Here is a 19,317-nt window from a genome sequence, read left to right on the forward strand (position 1 = left end):
TATTGCTTCTGTTTCTGCTTTATTTTTGTCCCTCATAGCACACTGTAAATTATTGCAGTCAATTTACAGCAGGATTTCAACAGTAATAACCTATTATTTTTAAATAGATACCGTCAACACAAAACACAAAAGAATTAAATTAAATTGCACTCATTGACAGGGTTTTAACAGAACAACTAAACCGTATCAAGCAGTATATGCTGGGAAGAGCAATTCCACCTGAACTGCACATGTGAATCTGGAAAATGTCTGTTCTTCATCCATCCAAATATGAAGTACTTGGTGAGTAGTAATTTTATTTAATTCGTAATTTTTTCCAGTTTGTTTGCAGTACTGAATATGTGCACGTCATGATGGAAGGATTCAGCAGCTTGCTAGAATTTCACAGATGATTGCCCATTATTCAGACAACACAAGGAACTTATTTGAATAACTGCATGACATGTGGACACATGCATTTTGACAGTAAATTATTGAAGCATAATAGTATCTTGACACTAAATCTTTTACACTCTATGGATGTCACTTCACCAGTTGAAGTCCCATTAAGACTTCTGTGAAAGCTGGTTGTGGTTCATTTAAGGCACGGTCATTTTCTAGCCATCCAATGTTTTTGACTGTTATTATCTGAAAAAAAGATATATTGATTATAGAGAAACGAGCGCAACTGGAGATATCTGTTTTTGCAAGTGGACTGCTCTCTGCAACTATAGCCAAACAAGATGCACAAATTATCAAATCACATTAATATTCTGTAATAATAAAAATGTCACCTCTCTGCATTTTTCTGTGCTACCATTGGTATTTTTTTCACCTTTTATCTATTGAGGATGAAGTTTCACTGAGGGCAACGCTCTCTTTTTTAGGAGCAGGGACACCCTGATCACATACACATTCACATCTGGAAGCTTTCCAGTACAACCACAGTCACATCTGCTGGCTACTGAGCAACTCCGGCTCCTCCAGGTTAACAGCCTTGCTCAAGGGCACTATCTTTCCGGTACACCAAGGATCAGATTAGCTCATGACTTAGGCTATTATGGACACACGCACATATGGTAATATATTGTTGTTGGGTTGAAAAAAAATAATGTAAAAGTACCTTTTTTATAAAGATAGGCATGAATGTATTTCATCGGTTTTTGTCGTTTTTTCTCCCTCACAGCCTAGTTTTCTTTTCTCTGGTGGGTTCCCACATATTTGCAATGTTTCATAAGGCTGTGTCCCATTATGAAACTGTAGACTGAGCACCTGTTTTCTGTGTTGAAAAAATATTAAAAGTAGGCTAAAATCCCTGCTAGAGGTCTGTGCTGCAGACCAAACAACACTGCAAACATATGCAAAGTAACAACTAAGATATTTGGCAGCAACATAACACCATTTAAAGTTTCTACATCAGTTACATCAAACAAACAAGAGGCTGACTTAGTGGACTCCTATTTGACATGAGGAAAACTAACAGAGTCTGAGATTATGCTTCTGTTTTTAGTCAAGTCAAGTTTAAGTTCCCAGGGTTGGTTGACCACAATATGAATTTAGAAAAAAATAAAGACACCAAATGTCAGTGGACCCTGACCCATTCTGTGAGAAAAAAATAAAACCCATCAACCTCAAACCTCAGGACATTGCTGGAAACTAAAGTAGAATTAATTTATATCAGTACATCTGAGCTAAATAAAAATAAACAGAGTGCTCATTTTTGCATGTGTTGAAGGTACACACACACGCGCACACACACACACACACACACGCACACACACACACACACACACACACACACACTACAGACTACCTGAATTACAAGCAAATCATGCGAGACAGACCAGAAATGTTTTGAAAAAAATAGAAGATACAAACTTTAAAATTGATGACCTCTACCAAGGAGTTCATGCTTTCAGTCTGTATATTTGTGAGTTACTTGCACAATATCTCAAAACCTACTCTACTCCTATTCTATTTCTACAGGCACAAGCTGTGACCATCAGCTAAGTAGAAACTAATTAAATGTGGTGCAGATCAATTCTTGCGAAATGTTATGGCAATGCACCTTCCGGTGGTGCAACAGCAGCACACATTTAAATAACTAAACATAACTCAGTGGTCATGAGTCTGACTCAACTGAAATTGTACGCAAAAATAATTTATACAAGGGTTTAATATTCCTTTTCCATTTAGGTATCCTCCAAACCGTAAACCTTTGCCAATTAGTCTGATTATGAGTCTCCAGGTGTATTTTGACGTTATTCCAGATCCAGAGTAAAAATGTAAAGAATAAATTTAGGAGAGAATCCCCAGTAAATGTATGAACTTTGTGAATGCTTTCTGGTTTCAACCTCAACTGACTCCTGTTCTTTTACAGTACCTCCTGTAGTGATTCCTCAGGAAGGATGCAGATGCTGATATGTTAAGTTGTTTTTTTGCTGTAACATTAAGTTGGTTTATTAACATGTCGGACTTTACACAAAGTCCAGCGTGAGAAGGCAAAAAGGCTGGATGACGCAATATTTCCAGGAATATTCTGTTAGCATGTCATTTTCCACAAATAACTGGTTTGACTGGAGGGTTTATAGGCTCTAATAGTCTTTGGGGAAAATCCCATGGAACACAACATGTATTGCTAATGCTAATGCCAGTAATTGCCTATTTACCCTCTTTACCACAACAACTTCCGTCTTTAAAAACATAATGAGCCTAGTTTTGCAAAGTGATCACAGGTGTTACAGTCTAATAAAATTTCTGTTGGCTTTTTTGCAAAAGAGTTTAGAGACGCAGTTTAAAAACTGGATATGAGTATTTAGGTAATAACAAATGAGTATATTAGAATATCACAAACATAATTAATGTTGGGCTCCTTCTCCAAACTCCTTAGTGGCTATTTGTAAACTGCTGTCTGGAAGGGAATCATTCAAACATCATTTAAAAAAAATCTTAACGACATAGTAAGAGGCTTGTGTCATTTCAATCCATGACCCTTCATATCTGGTTTCATTTTGACACACGATAAGAGCTCTGAGGCTGTCTAACCCTTGTATCCACCTTGATGTAAAAGAGCCTCATGAGTGAAGAGTCTATCATCTTATTCCCCCTCTTTGTGGTCCTCTCATTTAATATTCTCATCTTTTAGGTTGTATCTTTATTTACATGCCTCCTCTACTCACATATTTTCCAAACTCCTCTTATTCCCTGCATCTCTATGTCCTACTCCCATCCCACTGTCTCATCTTGCCTCTGACATAACCTCGTAAAAGCAGAAGATTTGATTTGATGAAACTACTTGCGAGCATATGACGAAGGAAAGATAGATGGAAGAAAGAGGCAGAGAGAGACTATGGGACAGGTGGCCTCCCTTGTCACTCCATTACAGAGGCATGGAGGTCCACGGGGATGTCTAAGTTATCGAATGAAACTAAAAAAAGAGCGAAGCATTTCCCACTAGTCGAGGAAAATGACACCACTTAACTCCTCCCCTGTGTGGCACAAAGTAGATGAGGGGTATTTTCAGTCAAGGAAAGGAAATGGTTAGCTTGGGAGAAAATAGGGAATTGGCTTAAGGTTGAACAATTCCCCATTGTATCTTTTACAATGGGGAATGAATGAGAGAGATTGGAAAGAAAGGTGTGGGTGTGTGCCCTTCATGAATCTCTCATCTCCACATATTCATTTCTTTTGAAAAATAAGCCAACAAATATGCCAGTGTGGAGAGCATTTGACCTCTTTCCAATACAAACTCCCTCTTAAATGTTTTCCAGGTTAATGATCAACCATAGCTGTAGGTTTAAGATACAGGCACTCCTTTCTTCCAAATTCTTGAAATAAGAGTATTATCTCTCCACACTGGAGAAAATGTATTTCACACTAATTACACTCGTATTTATAAGGGTGTGGTTATTTTTGTGTGATGAAGTACACCACTGACTTCCAGTACAACTCGGGGTCATGCCATCTGCAGAAGTTCTCTGATGACTCTGCAGTGGTCAGGTGTGTAAGGGACGGATGGGAGGAGGAGTACAGGGCAGTAGTGGATGACTTTGTGGAGTGGGCCGGTAGAAATCACCTGCGTCTGAACGTGGCCAAGACCAGAGAGATGGTGGTCGACTTCAGGAGGAAGCTGACGGCTCCACAACCGCTGAGAGTTCTGGGAGAAGATGTGGACATGGTGGAGGAGTACAAGTACCTGGGTGTCTCCATTGACAGCAGACTGAACTGGAAGAACAACATCAACGCTGTGTACAAGAAGGGGAGGAGTCGACTCTTCTTGAGGAAACTTCGATCCTTCAACGTGTGCAGCAAGATGCTGGAGATGTTCTACCAGTCTGTTGTGGTCAGTGCACTGTACTTCTGTAGTCTGCTGGGGGAGCAGCATTGGAGCCGGAGACACCAACAGACTTAATAAACTGATTAAAAAGGCCGGCTCCATCATTGGCTGCAAACTGGACACTCTGGAAGAGGTGGTGGAGAGGAGGACACTGAAGAAACTATAATCTTTATTGGATAACCCGGACCACCCTCTCCATCACCTCCTGCAGGGACAGCAGAGCACTTTCTCCAACAGACTGATCCAGCTCTGCTGTCACAAGGACCGATACAGGAGAACATTCCTGCCCTCTGCCATTAGACTTTATAATAAAACACCTCGGGCCAGATCGTCGTCCTTCACATGACTACAACGCTACAGGCTGTTGCTTGTTGTTGGTGATCCTGGCTCTACTGTCCAGGTTGTTTAGTTTAGTTTACTAGTTGCTAATTTTATTGAATTAATACCACTATATTCATGGTATATACTGTGCATTTCTATTTTCTATTCTATTCTAGCTTATTTTTATTTTTTATTAATCGATTCCTTCAATTCAATATCTGCTCTGTTATTTTATTGTACTGTAGATATTGTGCATTCCATATGTTATATTTTACTCTGTAAATTGCTGCTGCTACAAACCAATTTCCGCCTGGGGATAAATAAAGTTTACATCTATCTATCTATCTTTTACCTACCAAGTCTTAAAAACACAGGTAAACGTTTTGTGCAGTCAGATTTTAACCTGGTGTAACAATTAGGACACATTTAAAGTTTGATAATTTGACAAGAGGACAGAGAGACGCATGGAGGAGATAGAGGCATGAGGGGGAGTGCAGCTGATATAACTCCTTTAAGCTGAATAGACCAAAGCCTCATTGAGATGTCAGTTAATTCAAATGTAAGGTTTCTGAGCCCACACATTGTTATTTGACAATGGTGCAGTGACAAATGCGGATTTCATAGAGTCTTTATTCTGTAACACTACGAAGAACTGTGCTGGTATTTTCAGCCTAAAAGACATCTTTGCTTAAACAAAAGTGAAACTTTTTTCCGATCTCAAGACAAAGCAAGATGCTTTGCATGTGAACTGTTTTCGACAACATTTAAAAGCTTCAAGCTCTTAATCGCAGTTGGGGGATGTTACAAAGCTAATTTTCTCCTCCCAATATTTAGTGGTAAACCAACTCCAAAAGCAAAAACACTGAGCGATGTCAACTGTGGACGCGAGCTGTGTGAGCGGCTCGCAATAAATAAAAAAAATCGGATGAAAATGTTGGTGTCATTATGAATGTCATTATATAAGGGTATGTGCATCAATTAAACTGGGTTTCATTCTTCTCATGTTAATAGCGTTTTAAAGCTATCCGTAGAATGACAGCCCAAGATGATAAAAGCCTGCCAGTAAAAACACCATAAGATGTAAGGTAATGCATACTGGATACACTTGTATGGGGCATGTACGTATGGGACTACATTAACATTTCACTTCTCCTTTCTTTGATGTCAAGTCATTAGGCATGTAAACTAAGAAAAGTCCTGCATCAACCTGCATTAACAACAAGGGGACCCACTGCTGTCTGTGTGCAGGAATTTACACCTTGCACTGATTCTATAGCTTGACATAGATTAAGGAATCTGGTCTAAGTGAGAGATCACACAATGGCCTACATTCAATCATCAGTATCCATTTTTTTCTGTGTAAGCTTAATGTAACATCTTTCATTTCTGATGGCCACAAAGGGTTAACTATCCTCTCTTTTAATGCAAAATTATGTGGCTCCAGCTTTTGCGTCATTGTGGTTTTATTGGCGACTGTCGGGCCAGCTGGGTCAAATACTGACGCTGCGCCTCCCAGAGGTAAAAATGTCATGCTTGGCAATGATTTTGATTTGCATTAAGAGTTATCGGGCTGACGGGACTGCCAGATCATTTTGTTAAGAAAAATATTACTATTACTAGTATTGTTCAAAATCAGACCACTTTTGATAATGAGGAACAAATACAACTGTTGTTACATTGGTTTCCAGGTTAAAGGCAACATGACGTCTCTCTTGGGTCCCTCGAGGCTGCAGCAAGTAAATCAGTCTTGTGATGAATACATGTGGCTAATTATATCCCCTGAGCTAATTAAAGGAGAGATGACGTAGTGGCTGAGGGTGCAGAGAAACACCACTGACAGCCTGTTTAAAGAACCTTGGCGAGTCCGAGAACAGGTGGACACAGCTGGAAGCGCTTCAGGGAAATAAGCCACCACTTCTATATGTAACCAGAGCACTGGTAATGTCTGCAGAGACAGTCAGTGGTGCTCACAAACATGCCGCAGTACATCCAAGATTACACTGGATAAATAGGGTTCTAATTTTACCCAGTCTGGAGCAGGGGGATGGTGGAGGTTGGGGTTGAGAGGTCCACAGCCAACACCTTGTTACTAAGAGAAACATGTTCTCCCTTCCTGGAAAAGGTTTGTGTGGTCATCATGATCCTAGGAAACAGTTACAGTTTGCACACAACAACATAGTGTCGAGACAGGGTCATCAGTTTACTAAATGTCTCACTGCAGCACAGGTATTATAAAGTCCAGTTTAGCTTAAATCAATCAGTCAAAGGTTTATAAACCTCTGGGAACAGCCAGGGCAAAGATGAATGATTGAAAACATTGATGATCGGATTTGCTCAGTGCTGAATGTTAAGACACAGGCCATAGACATACGCCACAAACCCAACGAGGACATTCACACACACACAAACTACGAAGTATGTTAAGAGACATTCTAGCAGCGCAAGTGACATCAACAGCCCTTTATGCTTCCACAGATTCATGACCTAAATAACAAGCACTGACTGTGACCAACTTCAACCCAGTGGAAGAAGTTAAAAGCAGTGTGACCTGCCTGCCCTGGACAAGTCCATTGAAAATAACGATTAAAACTCTTTCTCTGAATCAGTGACATGAACAAACATAAACCACAGTGAGTAATCGTCTCAATTGCTCACTCCATAGAAACCAGTAGGGAGAAAAGGAACCTTACTGACAGCTAGAGTGAGGAATGTGTTCTTTTCCGTAGCGTGACCAATTTAACAGTCGTTTTTTCTGTTTCCCTTTTCTCTGCTTCTTCCACAGCTGTGTCACTAAGCCCTTTGGTGCTATTACTCTAAACTTTATCAATCATTTGTTGCTCTCACGCACTCTTCCCAAACCAGAGGTCTGCGGCAATTAACCTGCTCCATGGTGATCCCTAACAAATCGATTAGGGTGAGTTCATGTGTGTAAGTGAGAATATGAGAGAGAGAGAGAGAGAGAGAGAGCGAGAGAGAGAGCGAGAGAGAGAGAGAGCGAGAGAGAGAGAGAGAGAGAGAGAGAGAGGCAGCAGACAGGAGATGCAGTGAAGTGGGATTGTGACAGGGTTTTTCCTCTCACATCCTATCACAGGGATGACCAAGTTGCCTCTGTCGAACAGGTTACCATGGCAACTGTGCTTGAGACGAATACTGAGAAACAATTTGGAGACATTTCGCTGTATAAGATCGCCAACGTCTCGTACAGCAGGTACAGACACACACACTCAGATGCACAAATTCATGCTGCTAAAGTTCATCATTTAAATACAGTATACTCACTAAGCTACTGGTATTGCTCTCAAGGTACCCAGCTTCAGATAGTATGTTATCAGGCCTGTGTATGAGTGTTTTGGCAACACAATCCAAACATATCATATATTATTAGGACTGAAACGATAACTCAATTAAGTTGATGAAGAGAATTTTAATTTGCAACACTGTCGCAAATTAAAATTCTATATACCAACACTGTTGCAAATTAAAATTCTTATATATATCAATTGACAAGTCATCTTGAAATAAAATGGAAAATATGTCCCTGAGTTTTTGACAGATCATAATTTCACACAGTTTTAACATGTTGCTGAGAACTATATGAGATGAATAGACAAGTTAAAGGTCATTATTTCAAATCCGTCCAATCATGGACTCCAAATGTACAACATTGGTTTCTGATCAGTCTTCATGGTTTTTAGGAAAGAGTGCTTTTGGGTACACAAGTCATCCTAACACAGGCAGGCTCAAATCATGGAACCCTTGACAATACTGAAAACACAATGAAGATAACGAACCAGCAAGTTTAAGTTTATTACGGAACCGACGGCTGGAGTAGGGAGTAGGGGAACGAGTCGGGGATACAAGACAAATCAGCTTTTGTCATCTGAAACAGCTGAGTAATTATGTTTTGACGCAAGTGTATTCAAGTCAATTCATTTAGGCCCATAGGCAAAGCTCACTGCATCATGATGTTTGGCACCATGGAACAACAATGATCATATGTTTGGGAAATTAATAATCAGTTTGATTAATTACACCGAGTATGTTTTCTATGAACTGTGGCATTGATGCCTGGGGAGGGTTGATTCAAAAGATCAGTGGCCAGACTGCCACATCAGCATGTGATGGTTGTGTCCAATCAGAATATAGTCCTTTAATTGTGTTAGTTAGATCAAACCCGTGTTGTTGCATGTGATGATTCACATGGAGCTGCACCTGAGTTGTGAGTGTGACTTCCATTCCAACATTGTCTAACAAGTAGATATCTTCCAAATTTGCTGTGTTTTTAGTACAAATTTACCCCTGACAATTCTTTTAAGACAGACTTTACAGTTTACAAAAGCTCAGTACAGATATTAGACATAGCTCTGGGCTTGGGGGTATTGTGTTGGAACAACTATTATATCCCAGAGGCCTATTGCACGTGTGAGAGTTCAAGTAGAGTGAGTTTATGTCGAGGTTCGTAATATATGGGAAAAGCTGTGGGGGAGAGGAAGGATTGCCAAGCCTGAGAGTGATGAGTGAGGAATGAGGTCTCAGTTTTACTTTGTCTGGGAATTCAGCCTGGGAAAGTTTCTGATCCTTGTTTCCTGTGTTGAGCTGTGAAAACCCTCAAATGCAGCATCATTAGACAATGGAGTCTGGACTCATGAAGATAGTACTGTGTCCCGTATCACTCTGCAGCACGGGGGACACATTGGAGACAAATTATGAAAAAATTGTATCAAATCTGTAAACTAGCAGAGCCTTTGATAAGAATTAAGTATTCCACATTTGACTTTGTGCAGTACATTTAACATGTACTTCTATGAATACTATAAAACATATTCAGCTGTTATTCTGCCCTATGGGGGGGATACATGCAGTGAGCACAGACCTGTTGAAGTCTGCACTTAAACATGTTTTGTGAGCTTTAAACTAAATTATATCACATATGCAACATATCAATACTGGTGTTAATATTGACATTTCTAAAAATTGCATTTCATGGTTGTAAAATGGCTCAAAACGCCATCTACTTTCTACCATCAGCCCTGAACCTTGAAAGGCCAATGCTGACAAAGAGTCTACCTTTTGGGACTCGTCTGTGTCATGAAATTGAATAGATGTCACCCAGAGACACCTGCAGCACACATCCACACCTTCAGCAAGTGTGATAGTCTTTTGTGTATTATCTCCCTGGGCCCCAAATCTCCCCTGAATGTTTGAGCAAATAGAAATAAGTCTAGAGGTAAGAATCTATCCTCAGCCGACTCACATGGTTAAATAAAGAATGTGTTGTTATTGCTGTTGGAGACGGGGTGAGTCATGCATGCTGCTTTTTTTTTGCCTTGGTTTGTTCATGGGGGATGCCTCGCAGTATGTGCTAATGTAGTTAAAGTATTTCCTCAGAGTATCAGTCATTCAGGCCTGTCTGCATGCTCAGGAAAACACCAACCACTTGGCCAGCCAACCCTTTCATGTTTTAAGTTGAAGACATTACGTTGTTTGTGTGTTGCAGGTCACAAATGGACTCAACTGTGCAACAGTAGCTGGCTAAAGGTCCTAAAGGGAAAGGGCAGAACATCTTGGGACTACAATTTCCTTCATCAGATGATATCAATATTTCATTTTTCACTTCGAAGTAGGTGTGATTAGAAAATCAATATGTAATTTGCCGAAGTAAAAAAAAAAAGGAATTACAAAATGAAGTGTAGTAGTTTTGCGTCCGTCAGCGCCATGAAGGTTGCTGCTTTTAGGGAAGAGAGTTTACCGGAAGTGTGTGAGGGATTTGCGTGAGCAGTGTGTATGTGGGTGAGAACTTATGCTTTATTATATGACGCTGAAGAGATGGTGTGAAACAAGTCAGCAATGACTAACAGAGAGCAAGGCACGTTGTGCCTTATGGGTAGTAGTGATGCTTCTACTTGTATGTACATGCACATTGATATTGGAGTGTGTGGTTTGACGTATATTTGTATATTATCCGCTGCTGCTGCTGATGCTGCTGCTGCATTCGGGAGAAGAGTCAGCTCCAGCATGGCGGGAATGCCTTTGATGTGTCAGCTCCAATATTTTATGTGTTGGCATATGTGGGCATGCCCTACATACACATACTCCCAAGTGGGTCCTCTTAGTACACCTCAACATAGCGCAGACCAGAAGGCCACATTGCAGTCTATATATGTATACATACACACTAGAGCGCAATGTTGCTATGCTACATATACTGTGACACAATAAAACAATCATTCGTTGCAGAACTCAGAGGTACCAGTTATTACATCTCAAAACCATCAACTATTTTGGGGCTATTGTGGGAGTATTCGTGTGATTCCCATAACTGTAACTGATTAATTGCACTCATCTTAAGTGAGGCGCTCAGTGTTACCGATCTATTGAAATGACAGTAAACACTGAGCTAAAATATGCTAAAAGAATCGCTGTCTACTTCAAGGCTTACCCATCAACTCCCACACATTACACTCGCATGATGCAAAAACACACTTTCACATATTTAGCGCGCCTTGGAAGGTTCCTGTTGTGTCACCGATCCTCTACCCTCCTGACTCAGGGAGTGTGGTGAGTTCATGAATTGTGCCCGGTCTTATTTGGGTTCACTGCATTTAGTTTCAAAGCCTGTAAAGAGAGGGAGAACAGTAACCAACCGGAACTGGTAAACCATGATCACATGGTCATTTTGTGAATCATAGTAAAGACAACCTAAACATCCTACAACACGACTTGAATCTGCCTCATGACCTTCTGTATTATGTCAGAAGCAGCTTCATTGTTCTCACTGCTTGTCAGAGCACATCTTAAATATCTACACTCCTATTTTAAGATGCCTCATTAATTATGGGTTCAGTATTAAATGCGTCATTGGGAGGCCTATCTGGGCTCCTACTGGCATGTCATAGCGCACACACACACACACACACACACACACACACACACACACACACACACACACACACACACACACACACACACACACACACACACACACACACATACCCTATATTAGCAACGTCCTCGTGGGTGTCCAGCCAACCAAGAGCTTGCCAGTAAGCAAGTGTAGGCAAGTTATTCTGCAATTTTGTCCAAAACTAACTCCGATATGGGGTTTTCTGTTCCCACCTTAGCTTTAGGCGGAGAAGTCATTCAGCTTAAGTGAAACATATTAGTGAAACAAAGTTAAACATATTTATCATAGTATTACAATTGTGTGTTTGAATTATACGGAGAAGCTATTTGGCACTGTAGAACCCGTGTCTGTGCTATTTGTGTCGTCTTTAAAATACTCCTTTGAAACTCCCTGCACTGAGTTCATCTGGCTCCATCATCTCAGCCATGCTGTCCAAGCAAAGGCCGGTACTCTTGGGAATGGCCTCATTTAAACTTCCCCACTGTTTATAGATGTAAGCTGATTGTATAGCAAGTTTGGGCTCCGTTTATTTAGGCTTGGACCCCGTGTGGAAATGGTAATTAATGTGAGTGAGTATGTGGGACTTATTGGACCGGTGTTGACATCCTGGAGACCATCAGGGAGACCACAGACCAGACCGGCCCAGTATCAGGGATGAGCTCATCTTTTCCATCCCCTGGAGGACCTGGTTTTTCGGAGGGGGCTTTTTTTACAGGGTTTGAGTCTGGATGGGGTTTGGGGTCAGGGAATAGTCCAGCTTGACCGTATTTGTTATTAAATTGGTGCTACAGGGCAGGGAGGTAATGGGGAATGTGAATGGAGTCATACAATGAACAGCCCACTTTTAACTGGTTCAGGATGGCCGGGACAAAGTCTGACTGAATAGCTTCCAATGTGACCTATGCTATGGTCTATCTATGCTATGCTGCTACAACACTTGATATCTAGCTAACTAACTGACCACTGGCCCAATGCCTGACCTGGCACCTGAGATATAACACAGCAGTACTATTTGCCCTGATTATATTGTTCCTACCAACTCCCATCTCTTGCTATGAGAACATAAAGCTATGCATCCAAATAATCCCCCCCAGTGGAATCAGAGTAAATCCACCTCTGAGCAGACAGCCAGCCTCCTCAGCAGCATCAAGTAATTAGGAAGTGGGTGCTAATTACACAGAAAACCTTGATGCTTGATGTAGTGTGTCTGTGTGTGCCTGCGCCCCCTGGGCAGGGCAGCAAGTGGGGTACTGACAGAGAACAGTGTGTCTGCCTGGCAGTACTAACAGACAGAGTATCATGAGTGGCTGGATGGCACGTAGGCTCTCGACATGGCACGCTGCCACAGCCACTCCTTACCGCCCGGCGTGCCTTCCCTTGCCGCTGAGTGGAGAGCGAGTTGTTTTGGTTTGACTGCACTCACTGCTGGCTAATCTGTGGGTGGCTGTTTGTGTACATTTAAGTACCGCTGCTTAATCAGCGTCCCTCATCAAGGCCCTTTGGGGGGGTGGAGAGAATTGGAGCAGGGTGGAGGTTTGCAAAAGATGTTGCTTCGGCAGTATGCAGGAAATGGCATGAAGCCTTGGGACATGAGACGTGACCACTGCAACATGAGCCCAGGGACGTCCCAATATAGAGATGACGTTTAATGAGAGGCGTCATATCGGTAAAAGTCATTCGCCGTGTTGATATGCCTCAAGGTTGTGAGTCACATGTAAGGGTTTATTTGACAAAGGAAACAATATGGCATCAATGCAAAAACATGCCCTATGGAAGTCAAACTAATGGCATGAATGCATCCGTTAAAACCCAGTTTAGACACAATATTGATTCATCATGAATCCAATAATGATGATAATGGATGGTGTTTCGTGAAAGATGACAAAACATAACAGAAGGGCATGAATCAATGACATATTTACTGCTAGCGGGTGTGTCGGTGTGTTGGCTAGCTGCGAGTGAACCTGATGATCCGCTCTCTTCCTGTTGGCTTGGTCATGTTTTACCTGAGCTTTCCCTGCTGCTCAGTGCTTTGCACCTGTAGCACTGAATTAGGGTCATCGTCATGTTTACCTCAGCATCTGTGGCAAGAGATGGAACTGCATTGCTGCATCCCTTTTTTGTTTAACTGGTCCTGTTTTGGCCTGCAGCCTATGATCACCTGCGTAAGGATAAAATACAGAATCTTTTGATTATTGTGTATATGACGTGTTAATGGTTTGGTCTTTAAACTGTCATTCCTAAAGCCCGACTTTGTATCAAGCTGACTTATTTTGAAAATGTACGGTAGTTCATTTAAAGCAGCACATTTTTATGTGAGAATTTGGAGAAGAAGAAGAAGAAACATTCCTTCATTAGTCCCACGGTGGGGAAATGATTCTCTGCATTTGACCCATCCCTGTATATGTAGGGAGCAGTGGGCTGCCAATGACAGGCGTCCGGGGAGCAGTTAGGGGTTCAGTGTCTTGCTCAGGGACACTTCGACACAGGACACGGTGCAGCCGAGGATGGAACCGGTGACCTTTCGGTTGGCGGACAACCCTCTCTACCCAGTAAGCCACGGTAGCCCCCATTTCCTGTTGACACAGTAAATGTTTGGTATTTTCATTTGACAAGTAATCGTGTATCGCAATTGCCATTTATTTATTTTATTTTGCTGATTTGTCTCAACTGAGCAACAGACTGGCAGCTGTTACTGGTGCAAAGGCAAGAGCACAGTTTGTGCAAGTTTGCTATTTTTATGTAGAAACCGAGGAGGGAACTCGAGCCACATTTGATGAACGTAGTGGCATCACTACCTCCTCCTCCACTCCCAGTGCTTCTTCACTTGCCAGATGATAACGGCAGTTTGCTGCTAGATGCAGCGTTGCCTTCTTCGCTGCATTCCCACAGTAGCAGAGTGATGACCCATTTGAGTTTGTGTTGCGGTTTTTTGCTGGTGGTGAAAACAATTGTGGACCTGCAAGCAGATGCGGAGAGACGTCACTGGAGAATTGTTGCCAGCCTGGAGCAACACTGCACCCCACAGGCCAAAGGCATGAGCAGGGTGGGAGAGGGAACAAGAGAAGGAACAAGAGAGGTGGATGGGTTGGGGACAGAGAAAGAAGATATGCTTTGTCTTTTTTTTATCTGCTGTTTTTGAAGTAAACAGGCTCGCTTTTCACAAGTTTCTGCCATCTGGGAAGTGTATGAAATGTGCCAGAAATAAGGGCATCCTTGCCCATAGTCTATTTCTGAATAGTAAGTGTCTGTCTAAATGCCAGGGAGACTGCGCTGCTCTTAGGAGAGAGTGTCTCACTGAGATAAGGACGAGAGAACGGTTAGCAAAGCGCTTGAATATGACAATGAAGTGAAATGTCGTTGGTGTCGCTGCAGGTATCGTGCTCATAGTTTAACGACCTGACTGTCACAGTGTACACTGGGATTAGCATTGCAGTGAACCGGTCTGAATGTTGTACAGATTGTAAAGCCCTCTGAGGCACATTTGTAATTTGCTATATTGGGCTATTGCTATTCAAATAAAATTGAAATCCAAAAAATTGAATGTGATTGTGCAGATGCTGCATCTGGATAGTGGGAACTCAAAAATAGATCATGTTTCTTACCTGGATTCCTTCCTTTCTCTGTGTTGAATGAACACGTGTTTGTGTCTTTGTGATACTTGTGACAGTGTGCTTCACTGTTGTTGGGAAAAGGATGCTGAGAGCAGCTGTAGAAAAGGATCAGAGATGGAGGCGTGGGAGAGGTACACCGTGTAGGAGGGAAAAGTGCACTGTGTTAACCAGAGCAGTAGATGGCGCCAACAGTGCGTAATTTTTGGGTTCTTGTTGGGAAATATATCAACTCATTTTTGGTCCAGTTCACCTGCAATTGCCAGTGTTAAATGTCATGTATGACATCTAATGATTAGTGTGCTATCTGAGAAATACACTGAAGCACTCCGATTCATTTTCAATTCATTTTTGTTGGAACATTTAACTGCATCTTAATTACTCAAAATATAAGGTAACTAAAAATGGCACCCATACTTCCTCAGCTTTGGCAAACACTTGTAAAAGTCTGTGCGTGCGTGCGTGTGCGTGTGTGCACGTGCCTGTACTGCAGTGAATGACATGGTGCCTTTCGATGGCTGATTTGTCTACTCTAGCCTACTGGGACACATGTTGTGATCCCGTGTGGTCGTGCGCATGCCTTCGCCGGTGCACTTGCAGTTCTTAATGTATGCGCTGGAATCGGCATCAGTGCACGTGCATGTCCTCTGTGCAGCTCAGTCCGACAGCGTCCGGTGTTGCTCCTCGTTCTCGTCTCCCGTTGATAATTTCCAGTGAATCATCTTCGTCCTCTGTTCGTCTTCTCCCTTCATCCCTCTGTCTGGCCGGGGTGAGAGAGGGAGTCCATGGACAGAGCTTTCAATGGCCGAGGAGTTGTGTACCGGCTGGTTTCGCATCATTGCAGGTACAGCAGGTAAAACCCTTTTCTTCAGTACAGTATAGCAACTCCTCAGCAATGAGAACAGAGATTGTCAGCGTACCTGAAAATAAGAGATATAGGTCACTTTTCTTTCCCAGTTTTTCTCAAGGGCTTTGCTCTAGATTATCTGATCTCTGTGGTGAAATATGTTTTGTGTGAGTGTATGGACTTTTACTAGAAGTAAGTGTGTACTTTTGGCTACATGCACTATATTAGCCTTTTGATTGTCTCTTGACCTGACTGATATTTTATAGCCATAACATGTGGAGTTCAGGGGTTAATAGTAAGTGTCGTGTCATATGACATTTATGTTAGTTGAGGTGCACTGACAATAATTTTGGTTGTGGCTGCATTCTGTTTAATGCCATTTCACTGTAGTTCAAAGTGGAAGAGTGATTTTATTTATCATCATATTTTCATCCATCACTCACAATAGCACATTGTATGAACCCTCATTCATTGTTAAAGCAAATAAACTTTTTTCTTTTCTTTATTATGAACAAAACTGAAAATATGCCAACATAAAACACAGAGCGCGATATAGCAATGGTGTACTAAATTTGACCATTTTCTTTATAAATCGGTGCCTGTATGTAACAAAATGTACTTAAAGTAAAAGCAACGGCCGAATATAACCTGTTGATTTTAAAATGTACTACTTTAGATACACCTCTTAGATATTATCTTTATGTTTGCATGTTCAAATCTTATAATTCAAGAAATATTAACTGAACCCTATTACACACCATTGAAGTCATTTTCTTTATATTTTTTATTTATAAAGTTAAAGTTTAATCACAACCCTCAAGATACCACATGTTCATTTTTTTTCTCAGAAGGTGAATGTTTTTTGCATTTGTTAAGGTGCTTTCACATACGGTGATGCAGACCAAACATATCAATGGAGGTATTTTGTAGTATTTTTTAATATAACTGGATTTTTGCAGTTTGGACAATATCGACATGCATATGAATGGGATGTATCCATTTTTTAAAACATTTTTAAAAACCTCATACAGGTGGTCATAAATGGCACCTCTCTCTGGTAATTATGCAGAAAATGCCCTTGTTACCCGCAGCACCGTAGTGAGGGTGTAGCTGTCCAATCCGCTCCACAGTAAATGACATAAGTGTGTCTTTATTCAGGCAGCTCCAAAACAGAGCTTACAGGGTATTAGGCTTTATATAGCAAATCCCCCTCCCTTCCTCCTCCTTTATTCTACACTAGCTGGCATGGCACCATCTGTCAGCTGCACAATCAATTTACAGATATTTTTATTTGTATGGTCAAATATCAGCCTAGTTGCCACAGACGTGCCCAGTACAGTATATTGATGTTACTACAGTACACTGAGCAAATATCCACAATATATGAACTCCTCAGTAAGGCCTCAAGACCAGCACAATTGTAAATATCGTTCATGATTCTCAGTGAACACTAGATGGCAGTGCAGGAGAAGATGCTTGTTGTCTTGCAGCCAAGGGGTGAGACAAGTAATGTAGAACAATATAGGAGAGGGAAAGTGATGGGAAATAGAGATGTGGAGAGAACAAAAAAGACGAGGTAGATAAGAAGACAAAGGAAGGGGAGGCGGCAGGAGAAAATCAAAAAGGTGCGAGGGCAGGGAAGTCACAAAATACAGCTCTGGAGTGAGGGGGAGAGGGATGGACAAGGGGGAAGGGAGTTAAAGCAGCAGCAGGCAGGGTGGGAGGGCGGGCCTCTCTTTGGGGAGCATCTGCTGGCTGTTAAAACCGAGGAGCTGGGCAAGGAAAGCCAGAGGGATGAAAGGAGGGAGGAGGCAAGTGACAGAATGAGCCACATAGAGGCAGCTTGACACAACAAAAAGGGAAAAGGGAGAAATCAGAACATGAAAAGGGGAAGAAGTGATGAATGAGAGAAAGACAGATTTGGAGGGAGGGAGGCGCTATCACATGGGCTTAAAGATAACTGGGAGGATTCATTGAGCATGGAGAGTCTTGAAGCATGACTACAGACAGACAGACCCGCTGAATATTGGGCGTCCATGGGAATGTTCACCCCACTTTTGACAATCTCACTCTTCATGAGAAAGGAATACAGAGAGCAGTGGCTTTAGAAAGTCCTTATGAACCAGCAGTGAAAAGTCACGTTCTCTGTATATGGTCGCTTGCAGATCAGACTTACTGGGTAATATTAGGAAAAAATTCACAATTACCAAATCTCAGCTGGTGCTGAAAATTACCACTAATAAGTTTTCTTTCTGTGGAAAATATTACATTACATTTACAATTTCAGGAAAACTCATAGACCTCAAGTAGATAAGGAGTTTCTGAAGATGGACTTCCTAAAAAATAACCACATAACATTCCCCCGACACACACGCATGATTTATTTTGAAAAATGTAACAATAGTTTACATTATTATATATATATATAATTGGTTTTTGTACTTACCTTTTGCTTTTTGTTCTGTATTTAATCTTACGTTTTGTAGTCTGACCTTGCAAAACAGAATAAATACATTGGATTTTAATATTAGGAAACTTATGTTTGTCTTAATACATAAAAAGAATATTTGTTACTAAATATCAATGTAAATTACTGAACTGAAAAATCCTGACAGCAATGATGGTATTATATTATGATATTACAAAATGTAAAGGGATTCTCCACTCAAAACAGAAACATATATATATATATATATCTAAATAAATTTAAAAAAAGATCTCCAAATGTCTCCAAATGAGGCTTATATGTTTTGGGAGGAGTAGCCTGCCCCATAATGTAAATGTGATTCATTCAGAGTATCTAAAACTGGTGTACTGCCCCAATGCTGAGATGACTACTACCATAAAAAAACAATACAAATAATATACACTATAATAGAGAACTAATACTAATAACAATCAAATCCCTTGCTGCATCATTCCTATTCCATTTCCTGATCCTGATGAAGTATCACTGAAGTATCACTTTAGTGTTTCAGTTGTTGTTGTTGTTGTTGTAGGTTTGCCTAATTGTCAGTCTCCTCTGCTCTTTGGTTTCTCCACATAAACATTCACCCCCTCCCTCCCTCCCTCCCTCCCTCCCTCTCTTTCTTTCTCTCTCTCTCTGCACCCTCTCATAGAAAATGAATCAGCACACACACACACACACACACACAAACACAAGCGCACACCCCTCTCCAGAGGCTGCTCTGTCATCGGCCCTTCCTGCTCGTTGGTTGCAGCTGCAGCCTGCGTTGACATGACGTCACGCTGATCGATCCCGGTCCCGGTGCAGTGGGAAAGCACAGAGGCAGAAAAGGGCAGCGGAGTGAAACAGACT

At 41.4% G+C, this 19,317-nt stretch overlaps 1 protein-coding gene across 1 annotated transcript in view; it reads left to right on the forward strand.

The window, feature by feature from the left end:
- Positions 1-15,952: 15,952 nt before the first annotated feature.
- The window catches only part of sgip1a (SH3GL interacting endocytic adaptor 1a), a gene marked incomplete at its 5' end in the record, with an annotated part of 61,490 nt that continues 58,125 nt past the window's right edge, over positions 15,953-19,317 (forward strand). The window contains one exon of the mRNA XM_079267107.1: positions 15,953-15,995. Within this exon, the coding sequence (XP_079123233.1) occupies positions 15,953-15,995 (43 nt within the window). The remainder of the gene's footprint in view (positions 15,996-19,317) is intronic.

The sequence above is a fragment of the Melanostigma gelatinosum genome (assembly GCF_949748355.1).
Source record: "Melanostigma gelatinosum genome assembly, chromosome: 4".
NCBI classification, from domain to species: Eukaryota; Metazoa; Chordata; class Actinopteri; order Perciformes; family Zoarcidae; genus Melanostigma; species Melanostigma gelatinosum.